Genomic DNA, 19671 nt, shown 5'->3' with positions numbered 1-19671 from the left:
TCAATTCCCAGAGGCCTGTCCTGTTAAATGGGACTTACGATGTGCAGGTTTGTATGCTCCCAGCCTCCCCGCTTCTGCTCGCTGCCTTCTCAGCTGCAAAGCCAGACAGTCAACCGCACTGTGCTTTCAGGGGTACTGCAGGACATCAATTCCCAGAGGCCTGTCCTGTTAAATGGGACTTACGATGTGCAGGTTTGTATGCTCCCAGCCTCCCCGCTTCTGCTCGCTGCCTTAGCTGCAAAGCCAGATCTTGCAAAGCCTGCCCTACCTACATGATTACTGTATCTCATATAACCTGCTTAAGCCTCTAGAAGCATTTTGGTCTATTTTAGCCAGGCTTTCTGCAGGTCTGCTGAGTGTCTTGTACAGTAGAGGAGTATTTGGCTTTTTGACCAGTGACATTTCTGTGTAGGATTTAGTTGTTATGGTAATCAATAGCAAGAGATCTTATTCAGCAAACAGGCAGACGGCTGAATTGGTAATCATATCTGAAGGATTTACTGTCACAGAAAGAAAAGAGCAAATAGTAATGAAAAATAACAACCAGATAGACAAAAGACAGCAGCTGGAAATTAAAAATGTAGTCCTAAATTATCAGCTGCTGGGAGTCAAGATTTGGCTTATTGATTCTTTATTAAGATAAAATAAATGGCAAGTCTTGGCAGCTCTGAAGTTGTCTAGTGCCAGAAAAAGAGGATACACAATGGATATTTAAAACATTTCAAAAAGTAACAGTAATCCATGCTGTCCTTCATGTTAGTAAGCCTGTAAGAAAAGGATTATTGCCTCAGTCATTCTCATCTAGTTGAAGTAGGAAAAAATCTACACATACTGCTGGGGGGAAAAAAAAAAATCTTATTTTTACCATGAAAGAGTGAATTCAAAAGTTTTTCATGGACTCTGGTAGTTTCTTATCAGCTAGTATTTAATTAGTTTAAAAAAATTGATGGTGCTTAAAAAAATTTTTTTGGCCTTTTGGAACTGAGAGATACAGCAGGATATTTCAGTATTTATTATATGATACAAAAATTCGCATTTTAAGAAAAATCAAACCAAAGTAATGAAGTTCGCATACAATACTTGCTCAAATGTTCATCCATTTTCAAGTGACTGCATTCATAGAAACACTGTAGTGATCACCAGATAAAACTCCCAGGGTATGTTAAAATAAAAAGGTAGAAAGGTGAAAATTATGCTTGCAGAAGCTATATCTATAGGACAGAAGTTTTGCAGATAGGTTAAGATGGCTGACATCTAACATCAAGGAACAAACCAAAACCAGAAAACAAGTCAGGAACTTGAAGCTTTTCAAATTATTTAAACTTTTCCTCTTTTTAAAGAAACTCTACAATTTCTTTGTGGAACAGCAAATCAAACTGAGGTCATTACTAAGTAAAAGTAAAAGCTGCAATCTTTGAACTGCTGTCTTACTAAAAGATCACTGTCTCATGTCAGACATTCTGTCCTGTCAAACTCTGATTAGAAAGCAAATATGTGATGTAGTTAAAAGATGTTAGAAGTGAATAATGTCAGGTTGTGAAATGATGATTTATAATTAGCACATAGTATGATGTTAATACCTGGATTTCCTGCTATAGTTTCAGTTTGCTGACTCCAGGGACAGCATCTTAGAGCAACTGATCTGTGCTGTCAGGAAGACATTCAAACTGGAACAGCTCAGACATACAGTATAGAGGAATTTGAGTTTCTAAACACACTTTCATTTCCTCCAAACAATTGTTTCGTTAGGTCCTCAGTTATTTATAGGAAAGTTTTTGCTTGATTAGAATGAGCTGGACTCTTTTCCTTTGCAGTGCTCTCAGAAATAAAACAGATGTGTGAGCTATCTCAGTTTGAACTGATAGAATGAGAAATAAAACAGCTGAACCTAGACTATACTTGTCTACTAAACTCTGGCAGTAAGATACTGCAGGGGAGACAAAAAGTGGTAGGAAACAGTCCATAGATAATCTACTTAAGATCAGTCTTTTCTCAGACAAAAAACATTTTCTAAAATAGAACAGACAGCCTATACAATGTTGTCTGTTTATTTGAAAGGAAAAAACCCTGTACCTAGAAACTTAATTTTTAAGGGTGCTAGTTTTCCTTGGTCAGTTTGGGAATAGAAGATTAAATAAGCTTTTGTGGCAAATGCCATAGTTTATCAATTGCACGTGCACCAGGCATTGATCCAGAACATGTCAGAAGATAAGTAACAGATTAATATTTTTATGCTTTCTCCTCCCCCACTCCTGATTCATAGCAGCTTTCTGAGATTCATGAACAAAGTAAAAGAACATTTGAAAATCCCTTTTGCATCCACATATGTTTATATTACTCCTATATTCATTTGGAGGGGTTTTTTCTCATGCATCTGAATAGCTGGCATCTCCCACCACAATGAGGGATCGTATTGATTGGTGCTCCAGTTAAAATCAGTTCAGTCAAACTCCTGTACAATATGAGAGGGAACTGAACCGGAATAGGAATAATTGGTTCATGTTAACACTATTATTTTCTATAGGTACTGGGCTAAATGAAAATAATCCCTCTGTAATTAACTTAAAATAGCAATGAACTGGGTTTAGGATCTGATTTATTGATCCCCTTGCACTTAGCAAACTGTTCTGTTGTAGCTAGGCTGGAAGTTATCAATAGATTCATGGTCTCAGGACATGGAACTGGGCACAGAAGGCAGAGGATGAAGATGACTGACTTTGATCTGGCTCACAATAGTCAGTTGGAGATGATGGTATATGAAGATTTGTAATAGTGAGGGATGCTGTGGAACCCCATAGTTTGCATTCATAACAAAGGCAAACAAAAAGCAATGGGAAAATGTCTGAATGCAGGAAAATACAATATCTTCTATCCTATCGGTAGAGATCTAGGGATGTGGTCCATTTGCTGAGGGCTTGGAAAAAGAAATCAAATGTGTTTCTGGACTTGTATCACAGAAGTGAAGTTAAACCTCACCCACAGCCAAAAAAACACCCTCCCAACCCTAAATGCAGCTTTTAGGGGGTGTAATCAGCAAAACTGGGGATATACATATGGTTTCACATACAGGTATTCAAATATTGGAAGTGTATTTTGTAGTACCTAAAGAGAATTTGTCTGGGAACTGTGTAAATAATCCAGTCTTTCTGGCATTCCTATTGTACAGATTTTAACTTGATATGAATATTTAATCCTGCAAGATTCCTTTGTTTTTTTAGAAAATGTTATTTTCTGTTGAAAATCTCCTGTACTCTTTGTTCCCATTTTTCTCTTCAAAGGTTTTTGCTTCACTGAGTTATAATAAATTCCATAGGATTGGGTAAAATCACTCAGCTGTTTCTGGGAGATTAACTTTCTTGCCAGTATAGATTTCAGAAAACATTCACTATCACATCTCTGAATTCCCCAGGAATGTGTTAATCAGCTTTATAGCTTTTATCAAAATAATATTTGAAGTGAGTTCAATGGATCTTTTGCTGATGTGCCCCCCATTACTTTTTCTTCACATTTAGTTAATTGATCAGTCTCTATAGGCAACTTTGTCTTTGCTGGATATTTGAGCCTGAGGCTTTGTGGACGTGCCTAAAGTAGTAGCCTTTATACTGGATCTAAAGACTTCACTTAAAGTAAAATTCATGTGACTAAGTTAACAGCGATGATGCTGAAAGCTATTGCCTTTGCTGCTGTATGATTAAGTCTCCTTCTCTGTTTGATCTAATGACTCTTTAATGTTTATGTTAAAGTCTGGAGACAGGCAAGTTGCTGGCAAGTAGAGAGCAGGCAGTCTTTTTTCTAACCCCCAGTTTTTTAATGAGCAGTAACTGGGACAGCTTCAACAGGAAGGTTGGAGAGTGCTGTCTTCCCCATAGCAGCCTATAGCTAAGGCGTAGGACATGCCCAGCAAAGGTGAAGAAGCAGGCGTGGATCCCCTCTGACAGAGCAAGGAAAGGAACCTACTTTTCCTGTTTCCTGAACAAGTGTTCAAGCCATTAGGCTATTGTGTAAAAGGGAGCGTGACCCCATTTCCTGGTGTGCTTTAAAAGAGAATAGTGTCCCTCAAAGAAAGGACAGAAATGTCTGCGTTCAGGTAAGGGTTTCAGATGGCATGTCCCAAGGGAGAAGGGTATTTATGTAGCCATGAATAAAGACATACTGCAGTCCTCAGCAGTTCTTATGGTTGCTTCATATTGTGTATGCTACCTTTGAGGTGCTTCCTGCTCAGCATGGCCCTGCTTCTGGTGCTCATTGGCACAGATCTACCTCCTCTTCTATTCAGACATTAAAAAGATTCTGAATCTACAATTAAAAAAAATCTAGACAGACATACAAGAAGACAAATTTCTGAAAAAGCATGGCCTGATAAAAGCCATCATTAGGTTTGTTGATTGTATTTCAACGCACCTGGGGGTGGGGTGGGGGGAGGGAAAGAAAAGGAATAAATTACTGCATTATGTACTACGTCACAGAATAATAAGAGGTTATTGACAGTTGTTTTCTTCTACCGTTCTAGATATCCAGTATTGTAAGAGTTGTCCTATACCACTCAGCCTAATGCTTTGTCATATGTCAATCACAGAATGATTTGGGTTGGAAGAGGCCTTAAAGCTAATCTAGTTCCAACCCTCCTGCCATAGGCAGGCACATCTTCCAGTAGACTAGGCTGCTCAGAGCCCCATCCAATCTGGCCTTGAACACTACCAGGCATTGGGCATCTCTGGGTGGAGCATCCACTGTTTCTCTGGGCAACCTGCCAGTGCCTCAATTGTGCTCCTGGTGAAGAATTTCTTCCTAATATGTTATTTAAACCTATCCGCTTCCAGTTTGAAGCTGTCACCCCTTGTTCTGTCACTACATGCCCTTATAAAAAGTTCCTTTTCAGCATTTTTATGCACTTTTAGGTACTGAAAGGCTGCTATAAATTCTCTCTAGAGCCTTCTGTTCTTCAGGCTGAACAGCCTGTTTTCATGGGAAATGTGCTCCAGTCTTCTGATCATCTTCATGGCCTCCTCTAGGCTCATTCCAGTAGGTCCATGGCTGCCTTATGCTGGGAACCCCAGAGCTGGATACCCATCCCCAGATGGACCAGGTGGGGTCTCATGAGAGAAGAATAGAGGGAAAGAACCACCTCACTTCACCTACTGGTTACATGTATAAGTACACATAATGAACATTAAATAAGTACATAAAATGAGTAAGGCTGACAACTCCTCCCAGATTTTTGCAGCGCCCAAAAGCATTTCTGAATGTTCAGCCAGCAGGCTGTTCAGGATCCTAGAACGTGAAGTAGAGAAGTGCCCACACAGAGTCTGTAAAGTGCCTACACAGAGTCTGTAAAGCACAGCGCCCAAAAGCATTTCTGAATGTTCAGCCAGCAGGCTGTTCAGGATCCTAGAATGTGGTAGAAGTGCCCACACAGAGTCTGTAAAGCGCTTATTTTGTGTCCTTTATAAATCACCGGTGAGTTCCATGTGTCTACATGGTGTTACGTCCTGAGTGGTTTTTAGTGGTCTGGATTTCAGTGTATCAAATCTGGCATGCTTTCTGTTCTCAGGTTAGACATGTGTGACCAGTATAAAGTCTAGTCTAACTAGGATTCAGCTGAATGAGAAACTGATTTTATTTGTAGGTTGTGCTTTTTATCCTCCTTGCTTATATTAACGGTTAGATTGAATATGAAGCTGTGAAGGTAAGACTTAAAAAAATGTAGGGATTTTTAGGGGTACAGTTGTAATCGGCAGCACTTCTCAGGATGAAGGTTTTCCTTTACGTTTTGGTGATTTTGGCAAAGGGACTCAAAGAGATGAGTGAGAATTACAGATTGGAGGCTTAAACAAGTACATCATTTTCTTTTGTATTATTAGCAAATCAAACCTTCTTAAAGTTCTTTGTCATCAAGTAGGCTTCCTAGAAGGTGACACAGGTACATAAGTGGTTGACATGAGCAAACAGAAATCTGCATATGAATGAATTTCATTTTCCTTGCTTGCTTAAAAATGGATCCAAATTTTTTATTATTTGTCTCACTGACGTTGGCTTAATTGTCCATAATACAAGAATTAGATCTAACTAAACTGAACAACTGTTGCTGCATATGATGTACCCCAGTCTTGTTGAGTACATTGTGCCATGCTAGTTTTTGCAGCTTATGTTAGAACAGGACTTGAATGAAGGTGGATGTCACACAAGGCCCACTTCATGTCAGCCATGTTGCAGACTCCCTAGGCTCTCTCCTGATAAAGTGAAAACTATCAATCTCTCTTTGAGTGTTGCACCTGCATGTGGGCATACCTATTTATTTTGAATCTTACTTCTGGGTCATGATCTGGCTTGGAGGCTGCCCTGCACACTTGAGAGAGTCACTTCTCAGAAGCACAGTCATCTATTTTAAACAACTGACATGAAAAAAAAATGGTGGCAGGTGGAGAAATTGGTGGTGGCAAATCGCACATACAAAGAAGTCCACATGCATTTGCTTGGGAGCATGTATACATACATTTGCTTCTTATGCATATATAACTGCATACATGCATAATTACAAATATTATGTGAAAAAGCACATGGAAGAGGTCTTTAACTTCTATTGACAACAGCTGATAAGCAATGATTTGTATGATTATATGCAGTAGAAGTTCTTTATATCACTTCTGTGGAGATATTTGCACATTTAATCTTCAGAATGATGGGCAGTAATTTACAGCATGTCAGCTGCTACACAGTAAGTGCCTGGGAACATTGCCTTGCTCTGTGGCAGCAAAAAGCTATTTTAGCTGCTTTGCAGTAAGAAGTAGTCTATACTAATATTAGAATATTCAGATGGACAGTTTGTGGAACAACTGATGTGATATATACTCACAGGCTTCAAAGTGAAGTTGTTTATGTGTTGATATTCCTTACCTTATTGCAGGGATATTTGGTAGTGTTTGAAGAGCGGCTAATAAAAACTGTTGGTGAGACTAGTAATATTAGTGCTTATATTTGAAGTTATAAACTGTTAAGATAGCCTACAGAAAGGATGACAGCTCAAAAAATAAAGTTCCTGGGGAAAAAAGAAAGCAGCTAGGTTTTCTTCTGGTATAAATCAGTGTGAGTTTGCCTCTAAGCCTGTAAGGCTGTGTGAGTTTACAGTAGCCAAGGAACTGTCTGGTAATTTTATCTACAGAGAATAGAAGGAATGGTGCTTCTTTAGATACTAGTCTAGTAGCACTAGTTAGCAAATGAAAGTCTTGATTTTCTCTTTCTTTCTTTTGTTGGTTTTGCACATCTGGTCTCCTGACCTTAATTTAAGTTCTGTTATTGTTCTGTCACAGTCTTTGTTTTAAAAATACTTATAAAATTCTAATGGCACAAAAACTGTGTTGGGTTCAATGGCAACAGAATAAATCTCAAGAAGAATGCACTTACTTTGAATGAATGTGATCCAATAGTTTGCTTACTTGTTTTGGTAAGTATGAACAGCCCAGAAAGCCAGGAGTTTGTCCTGAGTTTATGCCTCACTTGTGCGACATAGATTTATGTACCTATACATTAATCACAGTAAATAGTTTTAAGAATATACTCTAAAGATTCTGCTAGTTTAAAATGCAGAAAGAGAGTGAGTGAGAGGGAGTGAGTTCTCCACAGGGGAGGTTAGAGAACTGGGTGGTGTTACACAAACTTGCATGAAAGCCAGGAATCTGTTCTGGCCTGCATGACATGAAGAACTTCATAAATGTGGGATGGTTAAAATGTTCTGGATGCTATATTGCACAAAGCAAATGAATAAACAAGAGCATTAGAAAATATTTTAGGATTAGAAGATTAAGAGTAATTGCAAAGGCAGACTGGATGGCTCAGAAGATTGGTAAGGGATCTGGAGCCTTTCACCTCCTGATTAGCCAAAGATGTAACCCAGGTAAGAAAGAAAAAAAAAAAAAATTCATTAACGTTTGATGTTCCAGTGCAGATGGATTCTAATCAGTACTTGCAGAAGAAGCCAGGGGTCAAAGACAGCTTTACCCTGAGCATATAATCCTTGTGGTTGAATCTCTTATGTGGATGTCGTTTCTGCTGGTAGAATTATCTGCATGAAATACATGATTACAGGAGTGGGCAGATTTTCTCTTCCTTGGTGATTTTTTTCACATTCTGTAAGAGGTATTTGTAAATTGCTTTGGCGTGATGGAATTTAGGACTAAATTTTTGAAAGGAGGAGAGAGAGTAGGGGTAGCATTTGGACCAAGGGCAAAATAAAAATCAAAGACGCATTTAAAAAAAAAGAAAAGAAAGAAGAAAGTACTTCTATTTGCTTAAGTCCATCTATTCCATGAAATCATTGTCTTGACTAATTAATGTAGACGTATCTGTTGGAAACATATAGTGCAATTACACAGCTTTGTTGATGTACTTGCCAACATACTTTAGAAAGTACATCTTGAAACACTGTCAGCTATCGTGTTATCTTTTCTCCTTTCTGTGGCTATTTTTGGAAATGTGTGTGGTGTTTGAGGAGATAGCTTAGTTGTATTAACACATGAACTTTAGATTTTGACAATTTTCTCCACTGATGAATAAACTTAATGATTAAGAGTTTTGAGTTTATGGAAATCTTACTGTGTAATGTATTTCAGTTTAGTCCCAGAATGAGACATGGCTTTAAAGAGTAATTTTTAAAGAATATCAGTGCAACCACATCCAGCATAAGAATGGATAAACCATTCTAATGTCTGTCTTTTTTTTTATACAGCATAATAATTAATACCAACTATATTGCCATAGTTGAGACGCTGCAGAAATAAATGATAATCCCAAGGTTTCATAAGCAAATGACAGTGAAGGGAAGAATTAAATCATGTTACCACAGTCTGAACTTGTATGTTAGATTCTCTTTAAAAAGAGAATTGTGAAGATAAATTTTCTCCTTTGTGTGTTGAGGAAACTGTTCATCTATAGTTGCTCCTACATTTCCTCTACAAGCTGTACCTGTATTTGTGCTACTAGCTGTGTCAGTAACTTTGGATTCCAGTGATAGAACAGAATTTCAGAATTTTAGCTTTGCTTTTGTTTACATTCTTTTTATGTTGGGAAGAAGTGTCTACTTAAGGAAATGTAACTGTTAGAGCAGAGCAGGAGATTAAATTTTTTTGGGATTAGAATAAAATAAGGGAGTAAATACAAGAATCTATTACTTCTGATACCACACAGAAATGTGGATATTGATTTCTATGGAATGTATACCTCAATATCTATCTATCTATCTATCTATCTATCTATCTATCTATCTATCTATCTATCTCTCTCTCTCTGTCCATCCATCCATTCATTCATCCATCCATGCAGCCATATTCCACTTTCTCCTTCTCCTTTGCTTTTCCTCTTTGTGGGGCAGATCAGAGTGAGCAGAAGGTGAAGGACAATTACGTCACCACTGAAGAAGTTTAGTGCCTGTACATAGACATACAACATGTAACTGGAAAATCTGGAAGTCAAGCCAAGATTTGAGCAAAGTGCAGGAATCCAAACACTTCTGCAAATGTGTGGGTTTCTTTCAAATGTGACTGGCTGAAAGCTGAAACAGATTCAGTTTATACTGTCACTTCAAGTGCTTCTCCCAACCTGGAAATCAGTTTCTTTAGTTGTCTTTGAATGACAAGCTTCATGGAGCTTTTCAGTAGGCTTTGTTATGTATGAAAGGAGGCTTTTGAGTGTAATAACATTAAGATGACCCTGCTTTACTTTTCACATACATGGTCTAATGCAGTGAATTATTTTGAATTGTGGCAGGTATTCAGGGAAATTCCAAACCAATAGCTGGTAATCAATTACCCTCCAGTGGTGTAAAGATGTGCCTCCTGCATTACAATAACTTAACACAGGCACTGTGGGAATATTTAATTCTGCTTTATCCTCTTGTGATGCAGAGAAGGATGTATTAGCATGGAACACAAACTTGCTGTGTGGACCACTAAGCAGGGTTAACACAAGTTACAGAAATGATGTGATTTACAGTCCAGTGTAGAAAATGGTAGTACTATATGTTTTACCAAAGTTCTGAAATAAAAGTAGTTAGCAATGACTAGCAGCTGGGATTGTTGTCACTCAGAGTTTGTAACTGGTGTCCACAGAGTGTCTGCAAAATAGGTTTGTTATCTGTAACTCTGTGGCTGGACAGTTGAGAGTAATCAATGTATTTACTCATTAGAGCCACTTAAGGTAAAGCATTTTAGTCAGTCTTCTCTGCATGCTTAGAACAAACATACATATCTAATTAAATGAACGAAACCAGATCACCTTGCGACTTATGTAATAGTGCAGTGAACTGCTGTTATCTTCTGTTTACTGTAATTCCATCAGTGCTTTCTTTAAGTTGTCTTTTGACACCACTAAGACTTTGAACATTGAAATAATGCAATGGATGAAGACCTTAAGTACTAGATACTGGAAAGCAGGCCCAGATCCCACTGTTGTCAATGGGATGAGGCTCAGCATGGCTTTGTCTCCAATTCTTGCCTGCCATAAAATAAATAAAGGGAGGTAACTCCTGCACTACAGAAGACCTGTTAAACATCCCTCTTGCAAAGAATATCTTCAAAACCAAGTTCATCATTTGATAGCAGAATGTGGAGCCCCAGTTGACAGTGCAAATGTTCTTACAGTTAAGTCCTAATGATCTGGCTGCCTGACTCACCATTGCCTAATGAGATATGTTTCCTAAACAAACAGAAAGACATTCTCAGTTTATTTAAGGAAAAGTTTTAACCAGTGCATGGGGATTTTGCTTCCTTAAGGAAAAAAATAAATAGAAGAAAGATCTGGAGGCTGAATAGAGGCAGCTCATTATATCATGGTTTAGTAACTCATTGCCTCACTATACATGCTCAATTCTGATGAGGTATAAAGGATAACATTTCATTCTCTGAGCTAAATGGCTAAAAGGCATTAATATTACATTTAAAAATGTTTACATTTCATGTTCTCTGTATATCTGAGTCTTTCTGTTTGGTGTGATACTGAATGAGCAGTGATCATGTTATCTTTGTGGCGTAGCTGTTGAGGAGGAGAAGAAAAATAATGACACTATTTGCCTAATGCATTAGAACTAAAACCAGAAATACAGTAATATACTTACTGGTTGGGAGAATGCAAATCAAACTCTGCAAGGCTGAATTTTATATTCCCTATAAGACATTTTGTGGGTGTAAAAATTGAGAATATGTCACAAGGGAGCTCCCACCCATGTCTACACCATGTGGCGTAGACTGGATGATGGCAAAGGAGTAGATGTCTATGGATTTTGGGAATTATCTTCTGGATGCTGTACACTACTTGCTACTCAGAAAAAGAAGCTGTGCAATGGTGACATTTTTGTCAAGAGATTGTTTCTTTGGCCTTCAAATCAGTTGTACAGGAGCAGCAAATCTCCCCTGATGTCAGGGGCAGGTGTGGTGCACTCCTGGGAAGGGCAGGCCTGCCTTGCTGTGAGAACACGGGCTTTAATAACATCAGCCCTGGAAGCCTTCTTCCCTTCCTGCAGAGCATTTTGCTCAGACATCATGAGAACAGTTAAGTAGACCTACCTTATTTTTTGTGTGTGTAATTAGTGATGTCATGGACTTGGGTGTGGTAGTTTTCTTTGCCACATGCCATTTTTCTACTGTAGTTTTTCCATCCTTGTTTTACTAAATTGAGCTCTGTGCATGAGAGGAACAGAAGATTTCCTTGGAGAATGTCTGCAGTGAGTAATCCTTGAGAAAACTGGTTTTTGTTTGAGACATCAGCCACTATGGCTCTGTGAAAAGACATCCTGGTGGATACTGGATACTCGTGTAGGAATGATCTACATTGGGAGTATGAGAATTGGTCATACTCCCAACACAACAAACTGGATTTGTTATTTGAAATTAAGTTTTTGCTTGCTTGAATTTAGAAAGCAATTCTCTTTGACTGTAAAGCACATATATGATTAAAGCATCTAAGTCAAAAGACTGAGGGTTGTTTTTTTTCTTCCACACCTGGTACAGAATCCCAGGAGTGTCTGCTTTCAAAGGGTTCAGAGCTATGGGAACTGATTATTAGATCTTCTGTCAATGATATTATTTAATGATATAGTGAAGGAAGGAACAGTCCTATCAGCACTAAGATAATCTTCTGCACATTTGCCTCGGTCTCTGCAAATCAATATATTTGTTATTCATATGGAATATATATTCAGCTATGAGAAACATTTAAAAATACTCATCAACAGATGTTAAATATGTGAGGATATATATATGATATCTTACATGGTACAAATTAGAATGGTGGCAGTGATTAATAAAATAAGTTTATGAATCAATTGCTCTCTATTTCTTTCCCCCTTATTTCCACTCCTTGCTATTTGAATAAATATACAGTGGATCTAAAATGACCTTATTCTTTATTCACAGGTTACTTTAGGTGGAACCTTTATTGGAATTGGGCGGAAAACTCCAGATTGCCAAGGCAACACCAAGTACTTCCGCTGCAAATTCTGCAATTTCACCTACATGGGCAACTCCTCCACTGAACTAGAGCAACACTTCTTACAGACTCACCCAAACAAAATGAAAGCAGCCCTTCCCTCCTCTGATACTGGTAAAACTTCAGAGAAAAACTCCAATAAATCCAGTCCTACTCTTCGACCATGTGATTCTGGAGACTTGGGGAAGTGGCAAGACAGGATCACTGTAAAAGCAGGAGATGATACGCCAGTTGGATATTCGGTGCCCATCAAGCCAATAGATTCCTCTAGACAAAATGGTACCGATACAACCAGTTACTACTGGTGTAAATTTTGCAGTTTCAGCTGTGAATCGTCCAGCTCTTTGAGACTATTAGAACATTACAGCAAACAGCATGGGGGAAGCCAGGCAGGAAGCCTCCACCCAGATCTGAATGATAAGCTTTCTAGGGGATCTGTCATTAACCAGAATGATCTAGCCAAAAATGCAGACGGGGAGTTAGTGACAAAGACAGAAAAGGGTGCGAGTGTGGCAAAAAAGAAAGACTTGAGTAGCAAAGGAGCAGAGGACAGCATGGTGACAAGCTACAACTGTCAGTTTTGTGACTTTAGGTATTCAAAGAGCCATGGCCCAGATGTAATAGTGGTGGGCCCACTTCTCCGTCACTATCAGCAGCTACACAACATTCATAAATGTACCATTAAGCACTGTCAGTTCTGTCCCCGAGGCCTCTGCAGCCCAGAAAAGCACCTTGGAGAAATTACTTACCCATTTGCTTGCAGAAAAAGTAATTGTTCCCACTGTGCTCTCTTGCTTTTGCACCTGTCTCCAGGGGTGACAGGAAGCTCTAGAGTCAAACACCAGTGCCATCAGTGCTCATTCTCCACTCCCGACGTGGACGTTCTCCTGCTCCACTATGAGAATGCACACGAAGGCCAAGCGTCTGATGTCAAACCAGAAACAAACGCCCTGCCAGGGGCAGAGGGGCCGCTGACGCTCAAGGAGAACAAAGAACACTCATGTACCAAATGTGACTTTACCACCCAGGTGGAAGAAGAGATTTCCCGACACTACAGGTATGGTGACGTTTCAAATGATTAATGATTGGAACCCAAACAGCTCCCCCCTGCCATAGTTTCTTAATTAAATCTCACCATTCCTCAAACTTTTGAGAAAACTGGAAATCAAAATAAGGATGTGTATAGATATAAATCTTTACAGCCAGGGTCCAATCCAACATCCACTTTGTTTTGGAAAACCACCAGCTAAGTTGGTGGATTTAATTATACATTTAAACCTGTGCAGAGGACAGGGAAATTTGGATTTGTGTGCAGATGCTAAAGTTTCAGCATATTTGAGGTTTGGTCAGCTATTTTCCACCCAGAATCTTTTAGGTACTATAGGTGCTATTTTAGTATAGGTTTTTTTCTGAGAAAGTTGGCATCTTCATTCAGTCAGGGAACACAAATGACTTTACTTTCCAAGATAGACTGTGAACCCTTTATGCTCCATAACAGTGCTTCAATGTACTACCTTTTTGTAGTACTTTCCATTCCCAAGTCCAGCAATGTAATAATTAATTTAAGAGCATTCCACTGCTGTTTTGGTGTTCGTTTCCCACTGGGAGCAGACACTCTTTTTGTCTATTGATGTCATTCCCCAAGATCCTTTTGCAGATGCTTATTTTTGTGTTGCTGGTTTACAGTGTCATTCTACTTATTTTAAATGCTAATGTTCCTATTTGGAGGTGGATGTAGCCAGTCTCCTGACTCAGTCTGACACAATGTCATAGTAGCAGCCAACTCCCTGCTAAACTTCTTGGGCCTGTTCCTGGGCTGTTGTAAACTGGCAGTCCAGTTTGCATCAGAGGAAGAGCTGGCTCTTAGACTTTGTAAAGAGCAACAGTTATGTGCCACTGCAAAAGTGATGTTAAATATTTGAAAATCATGCTGAATATGTTAATAGTTAAGGCTAATGCGTCAACAACAACGGAAAACTTCAGTATCTATCTCATCTAAAAGATCTTTGTGTGGAAGCCAGCTAGAATGAAGACAAAAGAAGATGCATTTTCAAAGCTAAAGCTTTGTTAAAAGCTCAAGAAACTGTGCCACGTTTAATAGATTCCAAGACATCCAAAATTAACAAAGGCAGACTGGGGCATGATACTTTAATAGAGATTAAAGCTGGGGGCATCCAAATGTTGCCCAACAGAGGGCTGCATTGGCAATATATCAGGAGTCTATTTAGAAAAAAAAAAAAACCAGCAGATTGCTCATCTTTAATTTGGAGCTAGGGCCCACAGAGGATTCAGGTCCCAGCATGCAGTTCCCCATTTTTGATCCAAGTGGGCCTGAGGGATGTTGTGTGGATTAATTAGTTAATGTTTGTAAACTGCTTTGAAGATGAAAAGTGGTATCTAAGTTCCAAGCATTATTATAACAGCTTTGAGCCATGCTGAAGAACTCCATAGGCAGCACTTTGTCCGCTGCTGGGGCATGGCATGATCTTTTTTTAGTGGTTAAGTAACTGGAAGATTGAAATGGCTCCTTTACTGAAAGAATCCAACCTTTTATTTTGCTGCAGCTGGTAATTTAAGTTTTAACAAGCATGCCGAGCTAGGATCCTTTTTCCCAAGAAAGGAGAAGCCATGACTTTCAAAATTAAGTGCTAAGTCTAAGATGGAGTAGTTGTAGCTGCTCCTTCGGAGGGCTCAGCACCCTGCAGTTCTGGCAGTAGTGAACTGAACAGGGAACTGAACTTTGGAAAATCAAGAGATACACTTTAAGCATTTTAGTCTCAAATTGTTTGACTAAGATTAGGCTATTTTACTTAAAACACTTGAGCAACATTCTCTGTTAACCCCAGTCTGTGACATTATTGACTACTCTGAGGACGTGTGTAAAGCAAAGTGCAATGTCCCCATAACTGCTAGCTTTTCCTTTCTCCTCTAATTCCCCCTTGATAATATTAATTTTGTTTCCTTTCTACTTGTACTGTTGCTGTTTTCCCCCACTGTCCATCTTTTTTGAAATCACATAAGTTCATTCAGTTTGTGGTAGGTGCTCTGTAATGGCAAACACCAGCAGGTTTTATTGTTTCCTATGTGTAACCTAATTTTCACTCTATCAAACTAAAACTTTTGAGGCATTATAACTTCTGCTTTTATTGCTATTATCAGACCTTTATGTTTTTTAGTAGAAGTCTGGCATGTATTAGATATGTGTTTTCCTTCCCTTTTTGTATTTTAGGACCTAAAGATACAGCATAGTTCAGATTTTAAAAAGTAGAACATCTATAAAATCATAGTGTTGGTAGATAGACAGAAGCATGCTAATGTAGTCAGCTCACATCCTACTGGGCTTCTCTCTTTCTTAATCAGAATTTGTCTCAATGCTTTTATGCTGCGCATCATGTACATCTGATGTATTTAAAATGCTGTACATGCCCATGTCTCTAAAACCTCTTCATTTATACAATAAGAAGCTGAATGGATTCTAATAGTAAACATAATACTAAACATTAACGTGGTGGAAAAAAATGTTCTGCTGTTCACATATTTAGATATAGCCTTGATAATATGGAAGATCAGAATTGCCTTTAGATGTTACTTACATATTTTGATTCATGTATTTTTTGTCTGCACTATTTTAATTTTTGAGTTACATGTCTGAACAACATGCTTAATTTGTTTTATTATTTATTTTGCATCCTTCTGGCTGTACATCTACAATTTCACTATGTATTGCTAGCTAAAAAAATTTTAATATCCCAGTGTTATTCCTTCGCAGCCCTGTATTTGCAACAGTATTAGAATTTGCAAAAGCAGTTCTTTCCAATTTTTCTTTCTACAGAAATGTATACTTACACTTAGCACTCATTCAATATTTCTTGACATGATTATTTGAGAGCTGTTCATTTAAATTTGAAGTCAATGAATCACACTGCACTTGAGTTTACTTGTATTTAAACCTCACTAAAATGTGCTTATTCAAATAAATCCCTAGAAGATTTATTGGCCTCCATTTTCCACTAATTCTGCTACTACTCATTTTCCATTATATGTCTGAGGAATCAGATACTGTTCACGTTCATTGCAAAGTTTAGTTTTTTCTTAAAACTGTCTGGTATTCTGATGAGCCAGAAGATGCCAACACTTAATTTAGATAAAAATCAAACTGAGTATTTGGGCAAATTTTGCATGTTGTTTCACTTAGTCTAGAGATTAATTTCCTGCTTGTTCCAAAATAATTAATTTTGATTATTTTTGTAAAATCAAAGCAGCTTCTTGCAGAAGTGCCTCTTTTTTTCTTATAATTTTACTAAAATGTGGGAAAACAGTGCATTTTTTCAATTTTGCGAAAGATTTTTTCATGTAAAACCTTATTTGACAGAAAGCATTTGGTCAGTGCTAGTTATAATTAGAAGTACTATGCTGAAAAATCTTTTAAACTTTTAAAAAACAAGGTAGGATAGTGATTCATTAAACTGCAAAATATGAAAACGTAAAGACTCGAAATAATAACTTTGGCAATGGTGTAGAATAATTTTCTAATAAATAATTTTGAAAATGTGGATGGCAGCAGTTTTGTAAATTTCTCTTTAGAAATTAATTTTGAGTTAAATAATTCCTTACCTCTCAAACATAAAGGAGGTAGGGGATAAAAGGCAAAAGGATTCTTGGGGCTTGCATCTTCCCAGTGCCTGGGCTGCAGCTAAGGGATGGGGTATTGCAGACAGGGCTGTTGGAACAGTCTCTCAGCCTCTCAGGCAGAAAAAGCCAGAGCAGGGTCTCAGATATGCAGATTATGGAAATGTGGCACCTTTGGGACACTTCCCCCAGAGAAGAAACTCAGGGAAAAAATGTCAATTGAGGCCCACGAGTTCCCAGTTTTAGAGCAGAGCAGAAATATTCACTCAGTGAACAATAGCAGCAGCTATGAGGGCCTTTTCCATCCTCCTGACACCTTAATTCACTGCTCTGAACTTGTTTGCTCTTGCCAATGGCTTTTGCTCTCCTTTGATCTCAGTCTTGCTCTCCACTCTGCCCTGTCTCCTCTCCATTTGAACCCTACAGTGCATTTTCTTCCTTGCTTTGCTGGCTATCTTTTCTTCTGAAAACCTTGAGTGCAGCACCCATCCCAAAAGTTAACTTTCTTATAAACCTGTTTCTTCATGAGAAATGATAGTAATTATTATATTTATAATTAAAATAAAATGTGAAAAAATGGAAATGATACGACAGCCATACCTTCTTCCAGAATATTTTCTATGCCCTAGAGCCTAGGACTGTCTTCAGGTAATTAAAAAAAAAATTACTTGTTTTGTAGAGGATGGTGTTTTGTAATACTTCAGACTAGTTAGAAGTATGTCAACAAGACTTAATTAACAACTGGCTGATGTTGGGAGTCTTGCAGCCTGTTAGGAAGTTCAAGTAAAGGACCTTAAATCCATAAAAACCCCAACTGTGTAATCTCTGCAACATAAAGATTTTGCAAGGGAAAATCCTTGTATCTTACTGTGCCCAATTCAAGTACTTTTCAGTACAAATAATGATAGATTTTTTTATAGCCCTCAGAATGTAACTGTACAGCAAAGATTTTGCCTGAATTTCTTGATATTTAATCTTCGGATTGGGCCATAAATGTTTTCCTGTCCACAAATAATCAGTTCCTTGTTTTATTTTTGTAGTAAAAATAATGATGCTAAGTGACCTCAGTGGATGGGATGACATTGCCAGCCCAGTGTCATATTGCTGAGAATGCCAGTTTATGGCTTGAACCTGCTGTTAGTGTTCTTGAGGGCTGTATAAACAATAACAAAGTAGAAGAAGTGCTATTTTTTTCTTCATTTACATCACTTTCTTCCATCCCAAGATTTTCCTCTTCTTAGAGTAGCTCTGTACCAACACACAGTATTGCATCAGACAAATTCAGGGTTTCGGATGGTATAGCTGTGGTTTAGCTGTAAAATGTAACTTTGAGGTAATGCACAGGAATGTTTCTTGTGTGCTTTACAAACTGGAATTCTTAACATTTTGTTGGTTAGCCTTGAAGAGCTTTGTACACAACTCTAGATGTAACTTGGGGATTTAGAAGCGTAGAATAGGCTTAATTTCTAGTAAAAGAGAAATCAAACATTGCCAATTTGTTTTCCTTCTTGCTGTCAGGGTGGAGTGAAAACTGAGAAGAAAACATTTTCTTTTTATGCCTTCTTCTGGGAAAGAATAAGTTTCCAACTTTCAAAAGTTTTCTAATGGCTGATGATAGTTACTATTTTATTATTTGGGACTGTGACTTATATTGGACAGCTCCAAACTTTAGCTTACATTTTGGAGCTTGGGGATATAATAATACACAGGACAAACCCATGTGAAGTATGAAGATTTATAATGTTGATGGCAGATTTTTAATGCATACTGGAAACTGTACATTCTGAAAGAAATCCCTGTTGGGTTACTATCTACTGAAGTATGTCTTCATTTTTTCCACATCACAGTGCTTTTCACAGTCTCATAGAAGAAAGAAGGAAAGCTTATATGTCTTTGAACCAATTAGAAATAGTTTAAATTAACAAACCTTTAATGTAATAAGGGTGATTGTAACTGGGCCTCAGCCATGTAGTTACAACTGCATGTAATATTCAGCATTTATTTGTGTCCTCAAAAGTGTGGTGTATATGGCTCCTGATCAAAAACATTTAGCCAGTGTGGAATGGAAAAATAAAAAAAGACAAGTTAGGCAGAAAAAGATCAGCTGTTTGGAGGTGTGATATCTGTAGATGAGAGCCAAGTTAGGAAGGGGGTTAGCTATTGAAATAGCCAAGTTAAACAAGAGACACTTAGGGCTAAGTAGTGTCCCAAAGGATTGATAAACTTTCACATGGGGAGTGTATGTGGTTGAGCCATTAGCCCCAAATGGTGTCTTGTTTAACTTGGCTTTTAAGATTACTAGCCCCTGTCTAACTTGGACTTCTCTGATGGTATCCCACCTTTACAGGGCTGACCCTCTTTATAACTTGGCTTTCTGTATTTATAAAATGGTTTTGATCAGATAGCACTTTTTTTTTTTTTTGTTCAGGAGAGAATTAAGTTTGGTTTAGAAAAAAATTGAGTTGCAAGAGAGAATATATTAGTGTCGCATTGAGAGACAAGCTGATTTTAATAAAACACAATTGTAGAATGAAGGAAAAGGAACATGGCCAGAACAGGATTTTAACC

The 19671-nt window shown here is 38.0% G+C and overlaps 1 protein-coding gene across 2 annotated transcripts in view; it reads left to right on the top strand.

Annotated features, from left to right (window-relative positions):
- TRPS1 (transcriptional repressor GATA binding 1) overlaps positions 1-19671 on the top strand; it is a 212614-nt gene that overhangs the window by 42567 nt on the left and 150376 nt on the right. The window contains exons 4-6 of one of the 2 annotated variants that reach the window (XM_039715432.1): positions 133-192; positions 12402-12753; positions 13288-13531. In XM_039715432.1, the coding sequence (XP_039571366.1) occupies positions 133-192; positions 12402-12753; positions 13288-13531 (656 nt within the window). Of the gene's footprint in view, positions 1-132; positions 193-12401; positions 13532-19671 lie in introns of both variants that reach the window. The other variant, XM_039715431.1, reaches the window with a different exon arrangement.

The sequence above is a fragment of the Passer montanus genome, unplaced genomic scaffold (genome assembly GCF_014805655.1).
Source record: "Passer montanus isolate IOZ18808 unplaced genomic scaffold, ASM1480565v1 scaffold33, whole genome shotgun sequence".
NCBI lineage: Eukaryota > Metazoa > Chordata > Aves > Passeriformes > Passeridae > Passer > Passer montanus.
Note: the sequence above shows the minus strand (reverse complement) of the source record. Positions and strands in the feature narration are given on the sequence as shown.